Source organism: Ranitomeya variabilis, chromosome 5, assembly GCF_051348905.1.
Source record: "Ranitomeya variabilis isolate aRanVar5 chromosome 5, aRanVar5.hap1, whole genome shotgun sequence".
Classification (NCBI taxonomy): Eukaryota; Metazoa; Chordata; class Amphibia; order Anura; family Dendrobatidae; genus Ranitomeya; species Ranitomeya variabilis.
Window position 1 is genome coordinate 450790866 of NC_135236.1, and position 22102 is coordinate 450812967.

Sequence of the window (22102 nt, forward strand, 5' to 3'; positions counted from 1 at the left end):
CTCTCTTGACCCATCCTCTGTATCTAGCTATCGCCCTATATCACTTCTCCCCTATGCCTCAAAACTACTGGAACAACACGTCTACCTTGAACTGTCCTCCCATCTCTCTTCTTGCTCCCTCTTTGACCGCTTACAATCTGGCTTCCGGTCACACCATTCCACTGAAACTGCCCTAACTAAGGTCACCAATGACCTCTTAACCGCCAAGAGCAAGCGACACTACTCTGTTCTCCTCCTCCTCGACCTGTCGGCTGCCTTTGACACAGTGGACCATTCCTTATTATTACAGACCCTCTCATCCCTTGGCATCACAGACTTGGCTGGATCTCATCATACCTAACAGACCGGACATTCAGCGTCTCCCACTCACACACCACCTCCTCACCTCGCCCCCTATCTGTCGGAGTCCCACAAGGTTCAGTCCTTGGGCCCCTGCTCTTCTCCATTTACACCTTTGGCCTGGGGCAGCTCATAGAATCTCATGGCTTTCAGTATCACCTCTATGCTGATGACACACAGATCTACATCTCTGGACCAGATATCACCTCCCTACTAACCAGAATCCCTCAATGTCTGTCCACTATTTCATCCTTCTCCGCTAGATTTCTGAAACTTAACATGGACAAAACAGAATTCATCATCTTTCCCCCATCTCACGTGACCCCCCCCAACGAACCTATCCATTACAGTAAATGGCTGCCCACTCTCCCCAGTCCCACAAGCTCGCTGCCTCGGGGTTATCCTTGACGTTGATCTCTCCTTCAAACCACATATCCAAGCCCTTTCCACTTCCTGCCGACTTCAACTCAAAAATATTGCACGAATCCGTTCATTCCTCAACCAAGAATCTGCAAAAACCCTAGTCCATGCCCTCATCATCTCTCGCCTTGACTACTGCAACCTCCTGCTCTGTGGCCTCCCCTCAAACACCCTCGCACCCCTCCAATCTATTCTAAACTCTGCTGCCCGACTAATCCACCTGTCCCCCCGCTATTCTCCGGCCTCTCCCCTCTGTCAATCCCTTCACTGGCTCCCCATTGCCCAGAGACTCCAGTACAAAACCCTAACCATGACGTACAAAGCCATCCACAACCTGTCTCCTCCTTACATCTGTGACCTCATCTCCCGGTACTTTCCTACACGCAACCTCCGATCCTCACAAGATCTCCTTCTCTACTCCCCTCTTATCTCCTCTTCCCACAATCGTATACAAGATTTCTCTCGCGTATCACCCCTACTCTGGAACCCTCTACCACAACACATCAGACTCTCGCCCACCATCGAAACCTTCAAAAAGAATCTGAAGACCCACCTCTTCCGACAAGCCTACAACCTGCAGTAACCACCGATCGACCAAACCGCTACATGACCAGCTCTACCCTCACCTACTGTATTCTCACCCATCCCTTGAAGATTGTGAGCCTTCGCGGGCAGGGTCCTCTCTCCTACTGTACCAGTTATGACTTGTATTGTTCAAGATTATTGTACATGTTTTTATTATGTATACCCCTCCTCACTTGTAAAGCGCCATGGAATAAATGGCACTATAACAATAAATAATAATAATAATAGCAAGTTTGGCTACACAGTTGCTCACAGTAGAACAAGCAACATGCATTCCGGCTTTGTTGTATTCAAAAATGGCTCTTGACGGCCCTTGGAAAAATAGCCATACCACTGGTTTAACCACCAAATCAATGTAGTGCTGAGCTGTTAGTGTACCTGGAATGAAGACTAGAAGGGTCCAAATACCGTAAATCTAGCCACATTATCGCAGGAGTAAGACTGGTGTGACATTCCTTTGTGAAGGCCTCTTCATTGCATTGCCCACATGGTCTCCGGACCAAACTCCTGCTATCATTGCACCAAATACAAAAGAGGGTCTATTGCAGGGGTCTCAAATCGGCTGGGTATATGGGCCGCATATAGAAAAAAATTTGCTGGGCCGTTCTTTGAAGGACAAAGTGACATTTTTAGTGATACAAATTTTTCTTTATAAACATTTTAAACATTGTTGCCTTTTTTATTTTTTAGAGCTTGGATCGTTATGGATGTGGTGATAACAAATGTGCACTCATATTGTAGTTATTTACCCATCCAGGTCCTCATATTGTATTTATGTCCCCATATTGTAGTTATACAATATGGGGACCTGGTTAGGGCATAACTACAGCATGAGAACCTGGATGGGGATATAACAATATGGGAACATATCTACAATATGGGGACCTAGGTCTCCATATTGTTGTTATATCCCCATTCAGGTCCTCATATTGTAGTTATGTCCCCATTTCCAGGCTCCCATATTGTAGTCAGGTACTCATATTGTAGTTATGTCCCTAGGTTTTAGAGGAGGAAAATAGAAAAAAAAGTGAAGCACAAAATGTGGTCAATTCTGTATTAATATCCCCCATCTTGATGTATATATGTCCCCAATCCAGGTATGCATACCCCCCTCATCACCATCCTGGTATGCATGGCCCCCTCATCCCCATCCTGGTATGCATGGCCCCCATTAGAAAAACATAAAAAAAAAAACATCCTACTTACCTTCCCTGCGCTCCCTCTCAGCAACTTGTTCTGGTGCCACCTGCTGATTTAAGCTTGTAAGCAGCTCATGATATTGACGTCATGCTCTGCCTACAAGCAGATGACAGCTGCCAGAATACTTACTGTTCCCCACGCCGGGACTATAGCAGACACAGTAGCTAGTTTCCTGCTGCCGGGCTATCACATGTGGCTGCTACTTAAAGGAATGAATATTCACTGCTCTCCACTTCTATAGTCCCGGCGTGGAGAGCAGTGAACATTCATTCTCTTTAGTAGCAGGCACATGTGATCTCCTGGCAGCTGCAGGAAGCGGCTGTGCTTACTGTGCCCGCTGTTAAAGAGAATTGAATATTCACTGCTCTCCACTCCCATGGGCGTGGAGAGTCGTGAATATTAACTTCTCGTTAGCAGGCACAGGTGTTAACAGCGGCAGCCAGCTCCTTCCTTCTGTGATCCGCAGCTTTGCCGCTTCCCCACCTCCACAGCCACAGCAGGTGCATCATTTCAATTGAATGTGCATGTAATTTCATCTGAAATAAATTGCTGCCACTGGCGGCCCTCTGAACCAGTCAGGGATGCGAAGGGGTCTACAGTGCCTGTGGGCCGCATGAAGCAGCCTCAGGGGCAGCATGTGTTTGAGAACCCCTGATCTTGACTGAAGAAGGTACATTTCCATTGCCATCTTACTCTGTGCCGTGACCTATTTTGAGGACTGTGGTTTGAGGTCTATGTAGAGGTTTTGATGAGGAAACATTACTTCAGTCCTACTCCCGGGATTATGGTGTAGGGTTGTATAATATATGGTACCTGGACCCTTTTAGTCTTCATACCAGGTACACAAACAGCTCAATATTACATTGATTTTGTCATGGAATCAGTTCGTATGGCCATTTTTCTTTGGTGTCCCAGGATCTGTTTTTTTTATTTTATTTTATTTTTTTTAACAGGACAAAACTATGCTGCATGTTTCTCATGCTACAGTGAACAGCCTGTGTGGTCTAAACCTATTACCATGGCCTGCAGTGTCTCCTGACTTGTCTCCCATCAAGCACATCTGAGACGTCATCATTAGTTGACAAATTTAAAAGGAGCAGTCATTAGCGGATTTGATTTTTTTTTTATGTTTAAACTCATTTTACTGAAGAATATACACTATAACAAGGTTGCATCATAGAGCAAAATACATATTGATCATTTACGTGCCCAAGTACATTCAGTTCAGTGTGGCAGAACATTCCTCAGACAATTATTCACCCCGTTAGCAACCGCCGACGTAAATATGTAATGAAGTATATTATTCCTTGTTTGTGTTTTACAGACAACTAACCCAGTAGCCGAAGGTAGGACCTGAAAGACAGATGCAGGACTAGTGTTAGGGGGTTGCTGTTGCACCAAAGGGGTTAAGCATCCGAGATCATTGTTTTCTTGTGATAATATGCAGGATCATGAATGTCTGATACTTGTTACCGACTCATTCACTGCTGATTGTGTTGACACCACTTTTGTGCCCACAGAATCACCTAGACATAATCAGACAGCCATTTGTAGAAATAACCCACTTACTGGGCCATACTATTGTCATGATGGAGAGGAGTTCACATTATTGAGTGAAAATAAAATGTCTTCTGCTCATTTTTGCTTGCAGGAAATTAGTGACTTAAAAACTCAGGTGCTGTCGCTGTCCGAGTCAGAAAACAATTTATTATGCTCTAATGAAAAGCTCCGGGACCTGGTGGAGCGACTTAAACAAGAAAATCGTTCTTCCAGAAGCCAAGCAGAAAAAGCCCAACAGGATGCAGAAAGGTAAAAGTAGTGTGACACTTATACATAACTAGTGTTGAGCATTCCGATACTGCAAGTATCGGGTATCGGCCGATACTTGCTGTATCGGAATTCCGATACCGAGATCCGATATTTTTGTGATATCGGGTATCGGTATCGAAACAACATTAATGTAAAAATGTGTAAAAGAGAGAATTAAAATAAAAAATATTGCTATACTCACCTCTCCGACGCAGTCTGCACCTTACCGAGGGAAGCGGCAGCGTTCTTTGTTTAAAATTCGCGCTTTTCTTTCCTTTACGTGAGTCCCGGCTTGTGATTGGTTGCGTGCCGCCCATGTGACCGGGACGCAACCAATCACAGCAAGCCGTGACGTAATTTCAGGTCCTTCAGGATTTTAAAATTACGTTCCGGCGTTGTGATTGGTTGCGTCGCAGTCACATGGGAGACGCAACCAATCACAGCAAGCCGTGACGTAATTTCAGGTCCTTAAGGATTTTAAAATTACGTCCCGGCTTTGTGATTGGTCCGCGTCCCGGCAACATGGCCGCCATTAACCAATCACAAGCCGTGACGTCACGGGAGGCTGGACACGCGCGCATTTTAAAATGGGCGCGTGTCCAGCCTCCCGTGACGTCCCGGCTTGTGATTGGTTGCGCTGCGGTCAACCAATCACAAGCCGGGAGGCTGGACACGCGCCCATTTTAAAATTTTAAAATGCGCGCGTGTCCAGCCTCCCGGCTTGTGATTGGTTGACCGCGGCGCAACCAATCACAAGCCGGGACGTCACGGGAGGCTGGACACGCGCCCATTTTAAAATTTTAAAATGCGCGCGTGTCCAGCCTCCCGGCTTGTGATTGGTTGACCGCGGCGCAACCAATCACAAGCCGGGACGTCACGGGAGGCTGGACACGCGCCCATTTTAAAATGGGCGCGTGTCCAGCCTCCCGTGACGTCCCGGCTTGTGATTGGTTAATGGCGGCCATGTTGCCGGGACGCGGACCAATCACAGCAAGCCGTGACGTAATTTCGTCACGGCTTGCTGTGATTGGTCCGCGTCCCGGCAACATGGCCGCCCTGACCAATCACAAGCCGGGACTTTACGTAACCAAGTAAAAGCGCGAATTTTAAACAAACAACGCTGCCGGTTCCCTCGCTGAGGTCCAGGCTGCGTCGGAGGGTGAGTATAGCGATATTTTTTATTTTAATTCTTTCTTTTACACATTTATATGGATCCCAGGGCCTGAAGGAGAGTTTCCTCTCCTTCAGACCCTGGGAACCATCAGGGATACCGTCCGATACTTGAGTCCCATTGACTTGTATTGGTATCGGGTATCGGTATCGGATTGGATCCGATACTTTGCCGGTATCGGCCGATACTTTCCGATACCGATACTTTCAAGTATCGGACGGTATCGCTCAACACTATACATAACCCATAATGTCATCTCCTGCACATTTCTATGGTGTCCTGCTACTGCACCACATCTACACTGCAGAGCTGCAGGATTAACTCATGTTACATTCCGCCTTCTATCTGCTATGAACCTAGAACTAACTCCATTATTAAAGTCCTTTTTTTATTTTCGTTTGGGTGGCAGATGTATAGAAGGCTGTTTTGTTTTTGTTTTGTTTTTTTGTTTACTTTCTGGTAATAGGGCAACCTATAACATTCCATAATTTGCATATAGTTTAACCCCTTAGTGACCACCAATACGTCTTTTTACTGACCTACGATATAAGGGACTAGCAATCCCCTATCGGTAGCAATCCAGAAGCTGTCGGCTGTACACTATAACTGACAACTTGCTGCATCAGCCATGATCAGTGTTGGTACCGACTATAGTCGTTTAACCCATTAAATGCTGCTGTCGATAATGACCACAGTATCTAGATGGTTACCAGAGTGTGGGGGCTCCCTCTTTTACCCCATTGGCATCCTGAGATCGGCATCCTGAGATCTTCATTTTCATGGTCCTGTTGTTTGCCATGGCAATTCATGGCCAAATAATGGCCTTAGTCTGCCTGTTCAAAAGTGATCAACATTTAGTTGGTAAAAATAAACTTCTTCATTCCTGTTATACCAATTTGCATTAATTCCTGAAAAGCACCTAAAGGGTTAATAAACTACCTGAAAATAATTTTGCATTTATAAATGGAATCACCTTTGGGGGTTTCCGGTATATAGGACTCTCAAAGTCACTTCAAAACTTAATAGATCCCTAAATGAAAACGTTTTGTCAATTTCTTTGAAAAAATGAAAAATGACTGCTACATTTTTAAGTCTTCTTAAATTCTAACAAAATAAAACCTTTCTGCTGATGTAAAGCAGACATCAGGTAAATGTTATTTATTAATGTTTTTGTGTGGTATGACCATCTGGATTAAATGGATTATTGTTCAAAGTTCGAAAATTGCTAATTTTTGATAAATTTTCAGTTATTTTTATAAATAAACGCAGAAAATATGTACATAAATTTACCGTTATGATAAAGTACAATATGTTGTGTAAAACTCATTGGGTTATGTTGAAGTGTTCCAGAGTTATTACCTCATAAAGTGACAGTGGTCAGATTTTAAAAATTTTGCCTGGTTACTAAGCGGTTAAAAACACATTTTCAGATACCTAAGGAGTTCCTTAGCATCCAGTGTTACGTATTAACTAGATGGTGGCCCGATTCTAACTCATCGGGTATTCTAGAATATGTATGTATGTATGTACGTCGCGCTGTGAGTGGAGGTTAATTTTCGAGCCAATGTCGCTGATTGGTCGTGCCCGGCTGGCCGATCAGCGAAGCGTGGTTCAAATCTGGTGTCAATTTGCGGCCGGCGTGCGCCTGTTGCTGATTGGTCGCGGCCGGCCAGGCATTACCAATGACCGAAGCGGTGTTTAAATACCGCTCCAATATCGCTGATTGGTCGTGGCCGGCCGTGAGCTACCAATCACTGAAGCAGTGTTTAAATCCTGCGCCAATATCGCTGATAGGTTGCGGCCGGCCGTGAGCTGCGAATCACTGAAGAGGTGTTTAAATCCCGCACCAATATCGCTGATTGGTCGCGCCCGGCCGGGCGCGACCAATCAACGAAGCGTGGTTTAAATCCCACGTAAATTCGCGGCTGGACTGCATCTGTGGCTGATTGGTCGCAGGATGTTGGGGGTTCGGGACGCTGGATTCGGGGGTTTGGGGTGCAGGAAATAGTACAGCCATGTAGTATATAGCACAGCCCACGTAGTATATAGCACAGCCCACGTAGTATATAGCACAGCCCACGTACTGTATAACACAGCCACGTAGTATATAGCAGAGCCACATAGTATATAGCATAGCACAGCCCACGTAGTATATAGCAGCCACACAGTATATAACATAGCCCACGTAGTATACAGCAGTGTGGGTACCATATCTCTTAAAATAAAAAAGTTATATACTTACCCTCTGGCGTCCACCGAAGTTGTCCCGATGCGTGCGAGGCTGCCGCCAGCTTCCGTTCCCAGTGATGCATTGCAAAATTACCCAGATGACCGCTAAGTCATCTGGGTAATTTCGCAATGCATCTCTGGGAACAGAAGCTGGCGGCAGCCTCGCTGCTCGCTCGCATCGGTGGACGTCAGAAGGTGAGAATAGCACCATATATTTTATTTATTTTTTTTTTTTAATTATTTTTAACATATCTTTTTACTATTGATGCTGCATAGGCAGCATCATTAGTAAAAAGTTCGTCACACAGTGTTAATAGCAGCGTTAACAGACAGCGTTACGCCGCATTATGCCACGGTGTAACGCAGTTGGTTTAACGGACTGCTAAAACGCTATGTGGGCGGCGGGCGCTGACTTTGAGTATGGAGGGGGAACTGACTGCAGGGGAGTAGGGAGCTGCCATTTCGCGGCTGGACTGTGCCCGTCACCGACTGGCCGCGACCAATCAGCGACCTAGGATTTTCCAGACAGACAAACGGAAGTACCCCTTAGACAATTATATATATATATATATATATATATATATATAGATCGATAGATAGAGAATATAGATAGATAGATAGATAGATAGATACTCGACATAAATGTGGTGTATAAATATGTGATTCTTCAGATGCTGTATTAGTCTGTGCTTGATGAAGAGACCTGCGTAGTCTCGAAAGCTTGCAATTTGTTACCGTCTTTTCAGTTAGCCGTTAAAAGGTATCAACCACTGAGGACTCTCACATCTAAATATTTTTCTATCTACTGGCTAACACGGTACAAAGATATACAGTGGGGCAAAAAAGTATTTAGTCAGTCCGCAACAGTGCAAGTTCCACCACTTAAAAAGATGAGAGGCGTCTGTAATTTACATCATAGGTAGACCTCAACTATGGGAGACAAACTTAGACAAAAAAATCCAGAAAATCATTGTCTGTTTTTTTAACATTTTATTTGCATATTATGGTGGAAAATAAGTATTTGGTCAGAAACAAAATTTCATCTCAATACTTTGACCTCTGTCATTGCCAACAAAGGATATATTACAAACGTTTTCTGTAAGTCTTCACAAGGTTGCCACACACTGTTGTTGGTATGTTGGCCCATTCCTCCATGCAGATCTCCTCTAGAGCAGTGATGTTTTTGGCTTTTCGCTTGGCAACACGGACTTTCAACTCCCTCCAAAGGTTTTCTATAGGGTTGAGATCTGGAGACTGGCTAGGCCACTCCAGGACCTTGACATGCTTCTTACGAAGCCACTCCTTTGTTGCCCTGGCGGTGTGCTTTGGATCATTGTCATGTTGAAAGACCCAGCCTCGTTTCATCTTCAATGCCCTTGCTGATGGAAGGAGGTTTGCACTCAAAATCTCACGATACATGGCCCCATTCATTCTTTCATGTACCCGGATCAGTCGTCCTGGCCCCTTTGCAGAGAAACCGCCCCAAAGCATGATGTTTCCACCACCATGCTTTACAGTAGGTATGGTGTTTGATGGATGCAACTCGGTATTCTTTTTCCTCCAAACACGACAAGTTGTGTTTCTACCAAACAGTTCCAGTTTGGTTTCATCAGACCATAGGACATTCTCCCAAAACTCCTCTGGATCATCCAAATGCTCTCTAGCAAACTTCAGACGGGCCTGGACATGTACTGGCTTAAGCAGTGGGACACGGTGGCGTAGTGTGTTACTTGTGGTAGGCCTTGTTACATTGGTCCCAGCTCTCTGCAGTTCATTCACTAGGTCCCCCCGCGATTTTTGCTCACCGTTCTTGTGATCATTCTGACCCCACGGGGATTTTGGGATTTTGCGTGGAGCCCCAGATCGAGGGAGATTATCAGTGGTCTTGAATGTCTTCCATTTTCTAATTATTGCTCCCACTGTTGATTTCTTCACTCCAAGCTGGTTGGCTATTGCAGATTCAGTCTTCCCAGCCTGGTGCAGGGCTACAATTTTGTTTCTGGTGTCCTTTGACAGCTCTTTGGTCTTCACCATAGTGGAGTTTGGAGTCAGACTGTTTGAGGGTGTGCACAGGTGTCTTTTTATACTGATAACAAGTTTAAACAGGTGCCATTACTACAGGTAATGAGTGGAGGAAAGAGGAGACTCTTAAAGAAGAAGTTACAGGTCTGTGAGAGCCAGAAATCTTGATTGTTTGTTTCTGACCAAATACTCATTTTCCACCATAATATGCAAATAAAATGTTAAAAAAACAGACAATGTGATTTTCTGGATTTTTTTGTCTCAGTTTGTCTCCCATAGTTGAGGTCTACCTATGATGTAAATTACAGACGCCTCTCATCTTTTTAAGTGGTGGAACTTGCACTATTGCTGACTGACTAAATACTTTTTTGCCCCACTGTATATCTTTCCTGCAACATAAGTGTGGAATTTCTCCTTACTGAAATTATTTTTCACCTACTGCCACCAGCGCATGTAGAAATACTAGTTTCTGAGAAATTACGTTAATGGAATAGTGCAGACCATTGAATAGATTCTGAGAAGGAAAGACTAGCTATAATGAGCTGTTGGCTAATAAAAGTGTATTCACTGGAGGTAGATTTCTTAAAGACATTTCTGCAACTTAAATGAGTTAGTCAATAGAGATGGTCTTGAATTTGGGACACATATCTATTAGCATGAGCAGTCAGCGGCTACAAAGCGCTCAGTTTGACTGGGGGGGTGAAGTCTGAGGCTGCTGATTGGCTGCAGTGGTCATGTGACATAACAGTTGTACATGGCTGCTGGAAGATATTGTGGCAATGTTACTGGGACAGGAAGTGAAAGTATGTTTGGTTTTTTTGTTTGTTTGTTTTTTAGCATTTAAACAAAGGGTTGTCCAGTAGTGGACACCCCCTTGAATGAACAGGCTAATGTTTGTTCATTTTATAATATTAGGATTTTTGTTTTAATTGTTTATGTTTAACCAGTTTTCTGCATTTTGCACATTTTAACCCATTTTTTTTTACATCGGACGTAATAGTACGCCGATGTCGAACACCCTCCCTTTGATGTGGGCTCCGGCGGTGAGCCCACATCTTTCCTGGGACATGTCAGCTGACACGTGCCCGCAATAGCTGCAGGTGGAATCGCGATCCACCCGCTGCTATTACCTAGTTAAAACCCGCTGACAGCTGCATTTAAATGGCGCTTCCGGCAATCGTGCCAGAAATACGTACACTGGTAAACCGCCTCGCGTGATAGCGGGTCACCGGTGTGTCGGCATGACAACAGAGGTCTCCTGGAGACCTCTATGGTTGTCACTGACGGATTGCTGTGAGCGCCACCCAGTGGTCGGCTCTCATAGCAAGTCAGCCATTCTACTACATAGAGGCAATCTGAACATTGCCTGTATGTAGCAGAACTGATCGCGTTGTACCAGCTTCTAGTCTCCTATGAAGACTATTGAAGGCAAAAGTGAAAAACATATATAAAAATTCAAATCCACCCCATTCAAAATAAAACAATAAAAATAAAATCAAACATACACATATTTGGTATCGCCGCGTTCAGAATTGCCCGATCAAATAAAAAAAAATTAAAAAGGGATTAACCTGCTCTCTAAACGGCGTAGCGAGGAAAAAAAAAAGTCAAAACGCCAGTTAAGTTCTTTTGGACGCCGCGACATTGCATTAAAATGCAATAACAGACGATCAAAAGATCGTATCTGCACCAAAATGGTATCATTAAAAACGCCAGCCCGGCTCGCAAAGAATAAACCGCCACCCAACCCGAGGTCACGAAAAATGGAGACACTATGGGTATCGGAAATTGGCACAATCTTTCTTTTTTTTTTTTTTTTTTCTTTTTTTTTCTTTAAGCAAAGGTTGGATTTTTTTTTTTCACCAAAATAAAAAAGAACCAAGACCTGTTTGGTGTCTATGAACTCGTTGGATACCGCGTCCCTACCGGCTAGCCCTCATACAGGTCATTCCTCCTCTATATGCAGGCAGCACTCTACTATATGGTCTGATCTGTCAGCCGCTATTCTGACCACTTACACCTTAATAAAGGCAGTAATTTCACAAATGGCCTGGATTGACTACCTGTAGCCATGAGTGATCTCATGGGTCCACCCATATCTCTACATATACTAATAACGGTGACTGATGAAGGTCCATTATCAGGACTGAAACATTTGTTACTACCTTGTGGACACAATTAAAACCTCACTTGATCTTGTTAAATTGAGTGCTGAGTTTTCTTGCTATATATCTTACGGTGTGGAAACCTACTCTGGCACCTCCCTTAAATGCCTGTGCACACGCTTATTTATTTACACTATGAACTCGTAGTGACCTGGAGAATCACAATGGCAGGTCAGTTTTAGCATTTAGTGAACCTTGCAAAGAAGCCAAACAAAAAACAAGTGTGAGATTGCACTTTTTTTGCAATTTCACTGCACTAGGAATTTTTTTCCTGTTTTTCGAGTACACGACATGGTAAAACCAATGGTGGGTTTTCAAAAGTACAAGTCAGCCCGCAAAAAACAAGCCTTCACATATGGCCATATTGACAGAAAACTAAAAAAGTTATGGCTCTGGGAAGTAGGGGAGCGAAAAACGAAATCGCAAAACCGAAAAAATCTCCGGTCATGAAGGGATTAAGGAAACTTCTGTATCAAAAATGATCATATGTGACTGACCATTTTGTTGTCCCTTGTGTCATTGCAGAGAATTAGAAAGCCGTCAAGTAGAATGGCTCCAGGAAAAACACACATTACACGAGGATGTCTCTGAGCTGCAAGAAAAATATAAGAAGATGAAAGAGAAACTTCAAAGAGCATCTGAGGCCCAAAAGAAGGTAATTAGATTAATTATTTTACAGTTTCATCTTTAACCCCTTTCTGACATCCGATGTACTATCCCATCCATGTGGGCTGGCCCGTCTGACCATGGACGGGATAGTACATCATAGCCGATCGGCCATGCACACGGATGGTGTGCAGCTGATCGGGGCCGCATGTCAGCTGATTCTCACAGCTGACACCCGGCACTAAGTGCCAGGAGCGGTCACAGACCGCTCCTGGAACTTTAACCCCTGAAACACTGCGATCAAACATTATGGCAGCATTCTGGAGCCAGCACAGGGCCGACAAGCCCCTCTGTCTTTGGATCGGAGACCCGATTGCTGCCATGGAGACCCGATTGCTGCCATGGAGACCCGATTGCTGCCATGGAGACCCGATTGCTGCCATGGAGACCCGATTGCTGCCATGGAGACCCGATTGCTGCCATGGAGACCCGATTGCTGCCATGGAGACCCGATGTCGTCATGATAACATCCGGGTCTCTAGAGCTGAGAGACTTCCTGTCATGTGCAGTGCATGTCAGGAAGTCTTTCAGGTTAGTGTACAGAAACTGCAGCGCTGACAATTTCTAAAGCATGCAGATCTGCATGCTATAGAAGTGATCAGCCTGCACAAAATGAGTGTCACATAGTGGGACACAGCGTAAAAGTTAGAATGAAATTTAAAGGAAAAAATTAAAATTGTAAAAATATTTAAAAAAATAATTAAAAAAATCTTTATTCTATCAATAAATAAATATTTAAATGAAAAAAAATCTAAACAATAAAAGTACACATATTTAGTCCGTAACGACCCGACATATAAAACTGTCCCACTAGTTAACCCCTTTAGTGAACACCATAAAAAAAGCCAAAAACAATGCTTTATCATGCCACCAAACAAAAAGTGGAATAACGCGATCAAAAAGACTGATATTAACATGGTACCACTGAAAACATCATCTTGTCTCGCAAAAAAACAAGCTAGAATACAGCTCCATTATCGGAAAAATAAAAAAGTTATAGCTCTTAGAATAAAGCCATTTAAAAAATAAATTTTTTTATATAAAAAAAATATTGTATAAGAGTGAAAACATAAAAAAAATGATATAAATGAGGCATTGCTGTATTCGTACTAACCCGAAGAATAAAACTGCTTTATCAATTTTACCACACGCAGAACGGTATAGATGCCCCCCCAAAAAGAAATTCATGATTTGCTAGTTTTTGTTAATTCTGCCTCCCAAAAATCAGAATAAAAAACGATCAAAAAATGTGGCCGAAAATTATACCAATAAAAGTCCACATGTCCCGCAAAAAAACAAGACCTCACATGACTCTGTGGGCCAAAATATGAAAAAATTATAGCTCTCAAAATGTGGTGCTGCAAAAACTATTTTTTGAAATAAAAAGCGTTTTTTATTGTGTGACAGCTGCCAAACATAAAAACCCGCTATAAGGTCTCTTTCACACGTCCTGATATTTCCGGTACCGGAGAGGTCAGTGTCCGTGTGTGTAATACTTGCGGCACACGTGTGGCATGCGTGTGCCGCATCAGTACCACGCGGACGGGCACCAGGTAGGAAGCGTTACAGTAAGTGCTGTTTCCCGGTGCTGGGTGCTGAACAGGGCTCTCATCATTCTCCCCCGCTCTGCCGGCGATCAGCACAAGCAGAGAAGAATCATTCTCCCCTGCTTGTGCCGATCGCCAGCAGAACAGGGAAGAATGAGGAGAGCCGTGTTCAGCACCCGGTGCCGGGGAACAGCGCTTACTGTAATGCTTCTTCCGCGGTGCCTATGCGTGTCACATGGATGACATCCATGTGTGTTATGCATATGCACGTGTGCTGGACGTTTTGTGGCCCATGCTGACATTAAAAAACAGACATGTCGGCGTGTTTTTCCCCACGGACACATGGTCTGTGGAAGCACACCGACATGTTCACAGACCCATTCACTTGAATAGGCAAATAGCGCTCTGTTCCTCCCGAGTCTTTCCGCATGGCTGCCCAATGGTATAAAATTCTGTGACACACCCATGGTGTCAATATGATCACTGCACCCCTAGATGAATTAATTGAGAGGTGTAATTTGTAAAATGAAGTCACTTATGGGGGATTCTGCTGTTTTGGCACCTCATGGGCTCTCCCAATCGGTCATGACACCTGCAAACCATAACAGTGAAATCTGGCGCTCCTTCCCGTTTGAGCTCTGCCATGTGCCCAAACAGTGGTTTACCCCCAACTTGTGGGGTATCAGTGTACTCAGGATAAATTGCACAATAACTCTTGGGGTCCAATTTCTTCTGTTACCCTTGGGAAAATAAAAAATTGTGGGCGAAAATATCATTTTTGTGGAAAAAAAGTTTTTTTTTATTTTTACGGCTCTACGTTATAAGCTTCTATGAAGTACTTGGGGGTTCAAAGTGCTCACCACACATCTAGATAAGTTCCTTGGGGGGGTCTAGTTTCCAAAATGGGGTCACTTGTGGGGGGTTTCCACTGTTTAGGCACTTCAAGGACTCTCCAAATTCGACATGACGCCTGCAGACCAATCCATCAAAGTCTGCATTCCAAAACGTCACTACTTCCCTTCCGAGCCCATACAGTAGTTTTCTCCCACATATGGGGCATCGATGTACTCAAGAGAAATTGGACCCCAAAAGTTGTTGTCCAATTTGTCCTATTACCCTTGGGAAAATAAAAAAAAAATTTGGATCTGAAGTAATTTTTTTTGTGAAAAAAAAAAAAAGTTAAATGTTATTTTTTTTTTTTTTTTTTTTAAACATTCCAAAATTTCCTGTGAAGCACCAGAAGGGTTAATAAACTTCTTGAATGTGGTTTTGCGCACCTTGAGGGGTGCAGTTTTTAGAATGGTGTCACTTTTGGGTATTTTCCATCATATAGACCCCTCAAAGTGACTTCAAATGTGATGTCCCTAAAAAAATAAATAAAAATGGTGTTGTAAAAATGAGAAATCCCTGGTTAACTTTTAACCCTTATGACTCCCTAACAAAGAAAATTTTGGTTCCTAAATTGTGCTGATGTACAGTAGACATGTGGGAAATGTTACTTATTAAGTATTTTGTGTGACATATCTCTGTGATTTAAGGGCATACAAATTCAAAGTTGGAAAATTGCAAAATTTTCGCCAAGTTTTTTTTCCACAAAACGCAAGTCATATCAAAGAAATTTTACCGCTGTGATGAAGTGCAATATGTCAGGAGAAAATAGTGTCAGAATCAGCAGGATCCGTAGAAGTGTTCCAGAGTTATAACCTCAAAAAGGGACAGTGGTCAGAATTGTAAAAATTGGCCCGTTCATTAACGTGCAAACCACCCTTGGGGGTAAAGGGGTTAATCGGATTCATGGTCAGGATTGTTATGGGGGCTGTGAGTAGATTGTAGTTCCTGGATGTGTTTTCAGCAGAATACAGCTTCATTTTTCCTCTGCTTCATTCAAATCTGTTGGGTAATGTAAAACTACTTAAAATTTACCATCAGACATTCTTATTTTTCATAAAAACTTAAATTTATTTATTTTTCTTCCCTATATAATACATGATCCTGGGAGTTGTCTAAGGAGTTCTTTAGCATCGAGTATTATTTAATAATGCTTGACATAAATGTGGTACCGTATTTCTTTTTTCCTGAAATATTTTTGATCTAATGCCACCAGTGCATGTACAAATAATAGTTTCTGAAAAATTAACTTAATAAATGGAATAGTGCAGACCTATGAAAAGATTCTGAGAAGCAAAGGCTAACTATAATGAGCTATTGGCTAATAAAGGTATATTGCAAGAAATTTCTGCAACTAAAATTCTATGCCATATAGATAATGACTAGTCATGAGTGAGCGTGCTCTGGTAAGGTGTTATCTGAGCATGCTCGAGTGCTAACCGTATGTTCAGCGTGCTCTAATACTATGTTCAAGTCACTGTGGCTGCATGTCTGTTTGCTGTTCGACAGCCGCAAAACATTCAGGGATACCCTTACAAATAGGCAATCCCTGCATGCGTTATTCGAGCATGCCGAAGACACTCGGTTCACACCCGATCATACTCGGATAACACGTTATCCGAGCACGTTCGCTCATCACTAATAATGCCCTATAAAGAAAAGGGCAGGGCACTGCATACTGCAGAAATCCTTAAAGTGGCTTTGGTGAGTGCTGACACAAAGGGCATCCCTTTTGAGGGATGTGCAAATACCAGGCACAACACTGTTTCAAAGTTGGAGATGGAAAGCATCAGCTGCAGCTGCCCTAGGCTATGGTCTGGTGCAGGAACCTCTATGTATCCGATAAAAGGTTTAAATATGAAAATACAAATAGGGGTTGATATGACATATGTATTCGAGTATGCGCTAACCCGAATATAAGATGAGGCACCTAATTTTACCACACAAAAAAACTGGGAAAACCTATTGACTCAAGTATAAGGTTGGCATGCATGCCCCCCTCATCACCATCCTTGTATGCATAGCCTCCTCATCCCTATCCTTGTATGTATGGCCCACTCATCCCTATCCTTGTATGCATGGTCCTCTCATCCCTATCCTGGTATGCATAGCCTCCTCATCCCTATCCTTGTATGCATGCATCCCCCTCATCCCTAGCATGGTATGCATGCATCCCCCTCATCCCTAGCATGGTATGCATGCATCCCCCTCATCCCTATTCTGGTATGCGTGGTCCCCTCATCCCTATTCTGGTATGTGTGGTCCTCTCATCCCTATTCTGGTATGCATGGCCCCCATCAGAAAAACATTTAAAAAAAAAAAAAATCTTGCTTGCCTTCCTTGGGCTTCCGCGCAGCATCTTGTTCTGATGCCAGCAGCCGATTCATGCTTGTAGGCAGCGCATGGCAGTGAAGTCATGCGCTGCTTACAAGCTGAGGACAGGTGCCGGAATACTCGCTGCTCTCCATGCTGGGACTATGGGCGCAGAGAGCAGTGAATATTAATTCCCTTAAGTAGCGGGCACTTGTGATCGCCAAGCTGCAAGAAGTCAGCAGCTGCAACTACTGTGCCCGCTGTTAAAGAGAAATTAATATTCACTACTCTCCATGCCTATGGGAGTGGAGAGCAGTGAATATTAATTTATTTTTAGCAGCCGGCTCCTGCCTCTTGTGACTGGCTTTCTGCCACTGCCGCTCCCTCTCCACTCCATCTTATGGGACCCTCACTTGAATATAATCCATGGGGGGCTTTTTCAGCATAAAAAAAATGTGCTGAAAAACTTAGCAGCACTTACCGTATATACTCGAGTAACTAAGTATGACAGACAAGCAGGTAGTGTCTTCATAAGAATTTATTAAATGAATACAGGGCTACGTGTTTTGACATTGAACAGATGTTGCCGCTTTTTTATTCATATTTTTCATTTGGATAGCTGAACGGGGCTGATTTTGCATTATGTGTTGTATGTGAGGTTTTTGTTTTTTTTTTCCAAGCCCCATTCAGATGTGTAAAGATAGTGAACAAAATTTATGCAAGAAACCTGTCTTCCTTTATGGTAGTGAGCTGTGTGCAATTAAACACCCTCCCCCTAAACTTAAAAAAAAAAAAAAAGTGTCTTGGTGCAGAACAGAATCAACTTTTTCAACATAATAAAAAAATAAAAAGCAGATTTTTTTTTTTTACTTTAGAAGTGTGAAACGATTCAAACTTTGTCACTTTGATATGCAGAGAAAGAATATACATGAAAACAAATGCAAAAAACTAAAAGAAAGAATCGAACTCTTGGTGGCAAAGAATGAAGAACTTGAGACAGAAAAGTCTGTATTAAATCGGTGAGTAAATATCTTGTCTACGCTGTATTGTCATTTCCATAAAAAAATGTGTTACCATGTGCCGACGTACTCATGCCAACGATTGCGTCTAATATCCATGAGCCCTGACTTCTCCATGATCATGTCCTGTACATGTGCCTGTTATGTCAGTAATGAGAGGACATAAGTGATAGACAGGCACCTCTACAGCTGCTCATACTAGTGGAAAAGAAATAAGATCAGACAAATCTAACTTGTCAGATACTCGCTGTGGACCTCAGCCAACCTTTTTTTTTTTCTATGGGTTCTTCATTGAGCAGAAATGGGCAGGATGTGATCTTTCAAGTTATCAACAATAATTAAAAATGTGAAAGATAGGCAGAAATGAAAGAAATTATTTGCTTCAAAACCTCCCATGATGTATAGTGTGGCTTATTTGTAGTAATGCTTTTGTCTCCCATATCTCTAGTGCTCATCGTAGATGACCACCTTGAATTATGGCTTCTTTAGTTAAAGGGATTTTCGAAAACCAAGTGAATTTCATAGTATGTGTCTGACAAGTTAATTCAATAATCCAACCACTTTTCATATGTACATCAATTAAACTTCCCTACGGTTCCCTCTCTAATTTCCCCTCCAGAGAAGGAATGTCATGTCTTCTCTTTAGACCTGGTGGTAGCGGCACAATGTCCGTGAGCATTGAAGAGAATATAGTACAGTGAGTGCATACTGATCAGGTGTCAGAAATGACGACCAGTGCATGCTCAATGAAGCAAAAGTAGCCCAGCTCCTGAAACGAATGTCACCGATGATGTCCCATTTCAGGATCGTGACTGCTGTTAAGTTAGATCCGATGAGGGAGCACAATGTCAAGGTGATGACAGCAGCGCCAGTTCCCTGATGACTCAGTTGAGAATCCCCAGTGCATGCTGGGATACACAAATAAAACGTCATCATCAGTAATTAAAAAAAAAAAAAAAATAGTAAATAAAAGAGTAGAGAGGGAAGGGTAGGGAAAATTTTATTGAACTACTTTAGAAAAGTAATTACTAAATAAAATAATTCTCTAGTATGAAATTCACAGTTGGTTTCGGACAACCCCATTAAGGCAGGCTGTCCTGCTGGGACCACTATCTTTATGAATTCTTCTCACAAAAGCACTTGTTAATGTTTCCGGTTTCTTAGTAAATGGGGCCCAATGTTAAAAAGTCCAGAACATGTTTCACAATGCTCAGAAGTCCCATATTAAAGGGAATCTGTCACCTCATTTTGCCGCTATAAACTGCGGCCACTGCCATTAGGGGCTTATCTACAGCATTCTATAATGCTGTATACCCGCCCCCCCCCAATGGGAAGAGGGTCATGTGACACATCAAACATATTGAGAATTTCACAAGAAAAACAGTGGTGTGCTTGGTTTTAACGTAACTTTATTCTTTCATGAGTTACCGTATTTACAAGTTTATGACCACTTATAAAATGTGTTCAAAGTGCTGCCCATTGTGTTGGATTGTCAATGCAACCCTCTTCTCCCACTCTTCATGGCAACACCGCAGAAGAAATGCTAGCACAGGCTTCCAGTATCCGTTGTTTCAGATGGTGGGGTCATCTGAAAGCAATTGTCGATGCTGTGAAGATACAAGATGTGCAGCAAAATGTGTGTGTTTTGTCAAATGTTTCCTTTGAAACCGATGTGTAAATGACAGAGAATTGCTCTATGGAAAAGCTCATGTTAAGCTCGCATTGCAATCGGATAGCAATCGCACAGCATTTGGATGTGAAAAATTGGATTGTACTCACATGACACTTGCATTGCACTCGTGCGACTCTCGGCAGGGAGGCTCGGACCGATATTTTTTCGTTTTGTTATATTAACCAAAAAAATAGATGAATTAAGAACACTTTAAAAATACCTCACACCATGGTAGAGCTGGCTTCTGCATATTTGATATTTTTGTGTTTAATTCCTCTATTTTTGTGAGTGTAATAAAAAGTCCAGTTAGAAGCACACTGTCCGGCCGTGCTGCACCATGCCCAATTCATTAACCCTAGAACGCATACCCATAGGAATCTACACATTAACGCACTTGGGGCCTTTTAGGCCTGCTTACAATTATCATGGAATAACTCAAATAAAAATACTTTTCAAAGTTTATTGCAAAGTAAGGATGCATTCCCACTAGCGCAGGGGTCCGCCAGGACGGGATTCCGTAATGGATCTGACCTCCTGGTGACCCCAGCTAAGGCTGGCCGAATCCTGGGAACACAGCCTAAGATGTGTATATTTCAAAACATAATTATGTGCATAAAACAACAAAAAAGTAAGTAAACGGGCACGCCAAATATAGGCATTCTATATGCAATTTTTTTATGAAAACATTTTTTGGTTGTAACAAACTTGGTGCAGGAATATTTATTTGTAACTTTACATATTCCCCCAACAATTCTCGCATATTATTTTTTCGGCTGAAAGTTCCTTGCATACATTTTGTCCGCAAGTAGAACAGAAACGCTCCGATTTTCTTTCCTTCTTTGCTGGACAAATATAGCAGCGCTTTCCTTTTTTTCTCTTTGCTCTGGATGTTCCAGAAAGCGTATTCCACATCGGATCATTGCCTCCGTAATTTGCCTTGATAAGCAAATCTGTGTATCACATGTAAACCTAGTACAGGCCTAAAAGGCCCCAGGTGCATGAATATGGGGTAGTCCCAAAAAAAGGTTGTTATACCGAAATGTCTGTAACATAAAAATATATGAATAACTGGAAATTACTAACAACTATATACCTGAGGATTACCTAGATTTTCAAAATTCTAACTAAATTACTTTTACAGAAAATAGAAAACAAGTAACCTGGCAGGCCTGCGAGGCCCCAGGTATGCGTTCTAGGGTTTAAGGGAAACTCGTAACCTTATTGTTGGCGGCGATCCCTGGAAGTGAAAAGCGGAGGACTCTAGATGATAGTTCTGCTCTAAAGATCAGAGATGCGGTAAAGTTGCACTTATGATTTTATTGGGTTGGTATTGGACCCCGTCTTATTAAACTTTTTTTGTCTTGTTCCAACATTCATATAATTGTATAGTGTAAGCAGACATGATACATGCATTTCTCAATATGCACTGCTATTTTAGGCAGAACATTCCTCAAGAAGAACACGTACGTCTACAGAAAAGAATGAAGGATCTTCAGCGCAGACATAATGAGTTTCGCACTTTAATACTTGGTCCAAATCTTGGAGCGTCTGGGTTTTTTAATCCAGGCCATTACCTGCAGTCCACCATGGTTCCAGAGGTGTTTTCTTTTCAAATTATACAGGTATTCAGAGATCAGAGTGTTTTAATAACTTTACATTTACCGTATTCTAGAAGCACCAGGTAATCCTAGAGATGTGAGAATCGATTGGTAGGACCAGTCCAGCGGGCACAGATTACTGACCTGGTCAATGGACCGGACTCCTGCAATTCAGTTATCCCACCTCTAATTGTGATACATTATATTTTAGTTCAATGGAGAGATTTCTAGCATAATTATGTCTAAAAATATTAAAGTGTAATTTTTTTTTTCTTGGAAAACAATCTGGTTTAACCATTTCGGGGCTATTGTGACGAGCTAAATTGCACATGCCGTATTTTTCGGATTAGAAGACGCATCCCAAATTTTGAGGAGAAAAATTGGATTTTTTTTTTTTTCGAATAAAATGGTGGTGCTTCTTATAATCCATGCATCTTATTGCTTAGCGGGGGTGGTGGC

At 42.6% G+C, this 22102-nt stretch overlaps 1 protein-coding gene across 4 annotated transcripts in view; it reads left to right on the forward strand.

Annotated features, from left to right (window-relative positions):
• Positions 1-22102, forward strand: part of CEP83 (centrosomal protein 83) — a 98942-nt gene that overhangs the window by 74339 nt on the left and 2501 nt on the right. For 3 of the 4 annotated variants that reach the window (XM_077265403.1, XM_077265402.1, XM_077265404.1), the window contains 4 exons: positions 4196-4353; positions 12466-12595; positions 18270-18373; positions 21484-21667. In XM_077265403.1, coding sequence (XP_077121518.1) covers positions 4196-4353; positions 12466-12595; positions 18270-18373; positions 21484-21667 — 576 coding nt within the window. Of the gene's footprint in view, positions 1-4195; positions 4354-12465; positions 12596-18269; positions 18374-21186; positions 21317-21483; positions 21668-22102 lie in introns of those variants that run through there. The other variant, XM_077265405.1, reaches the window with a different exon arrangement.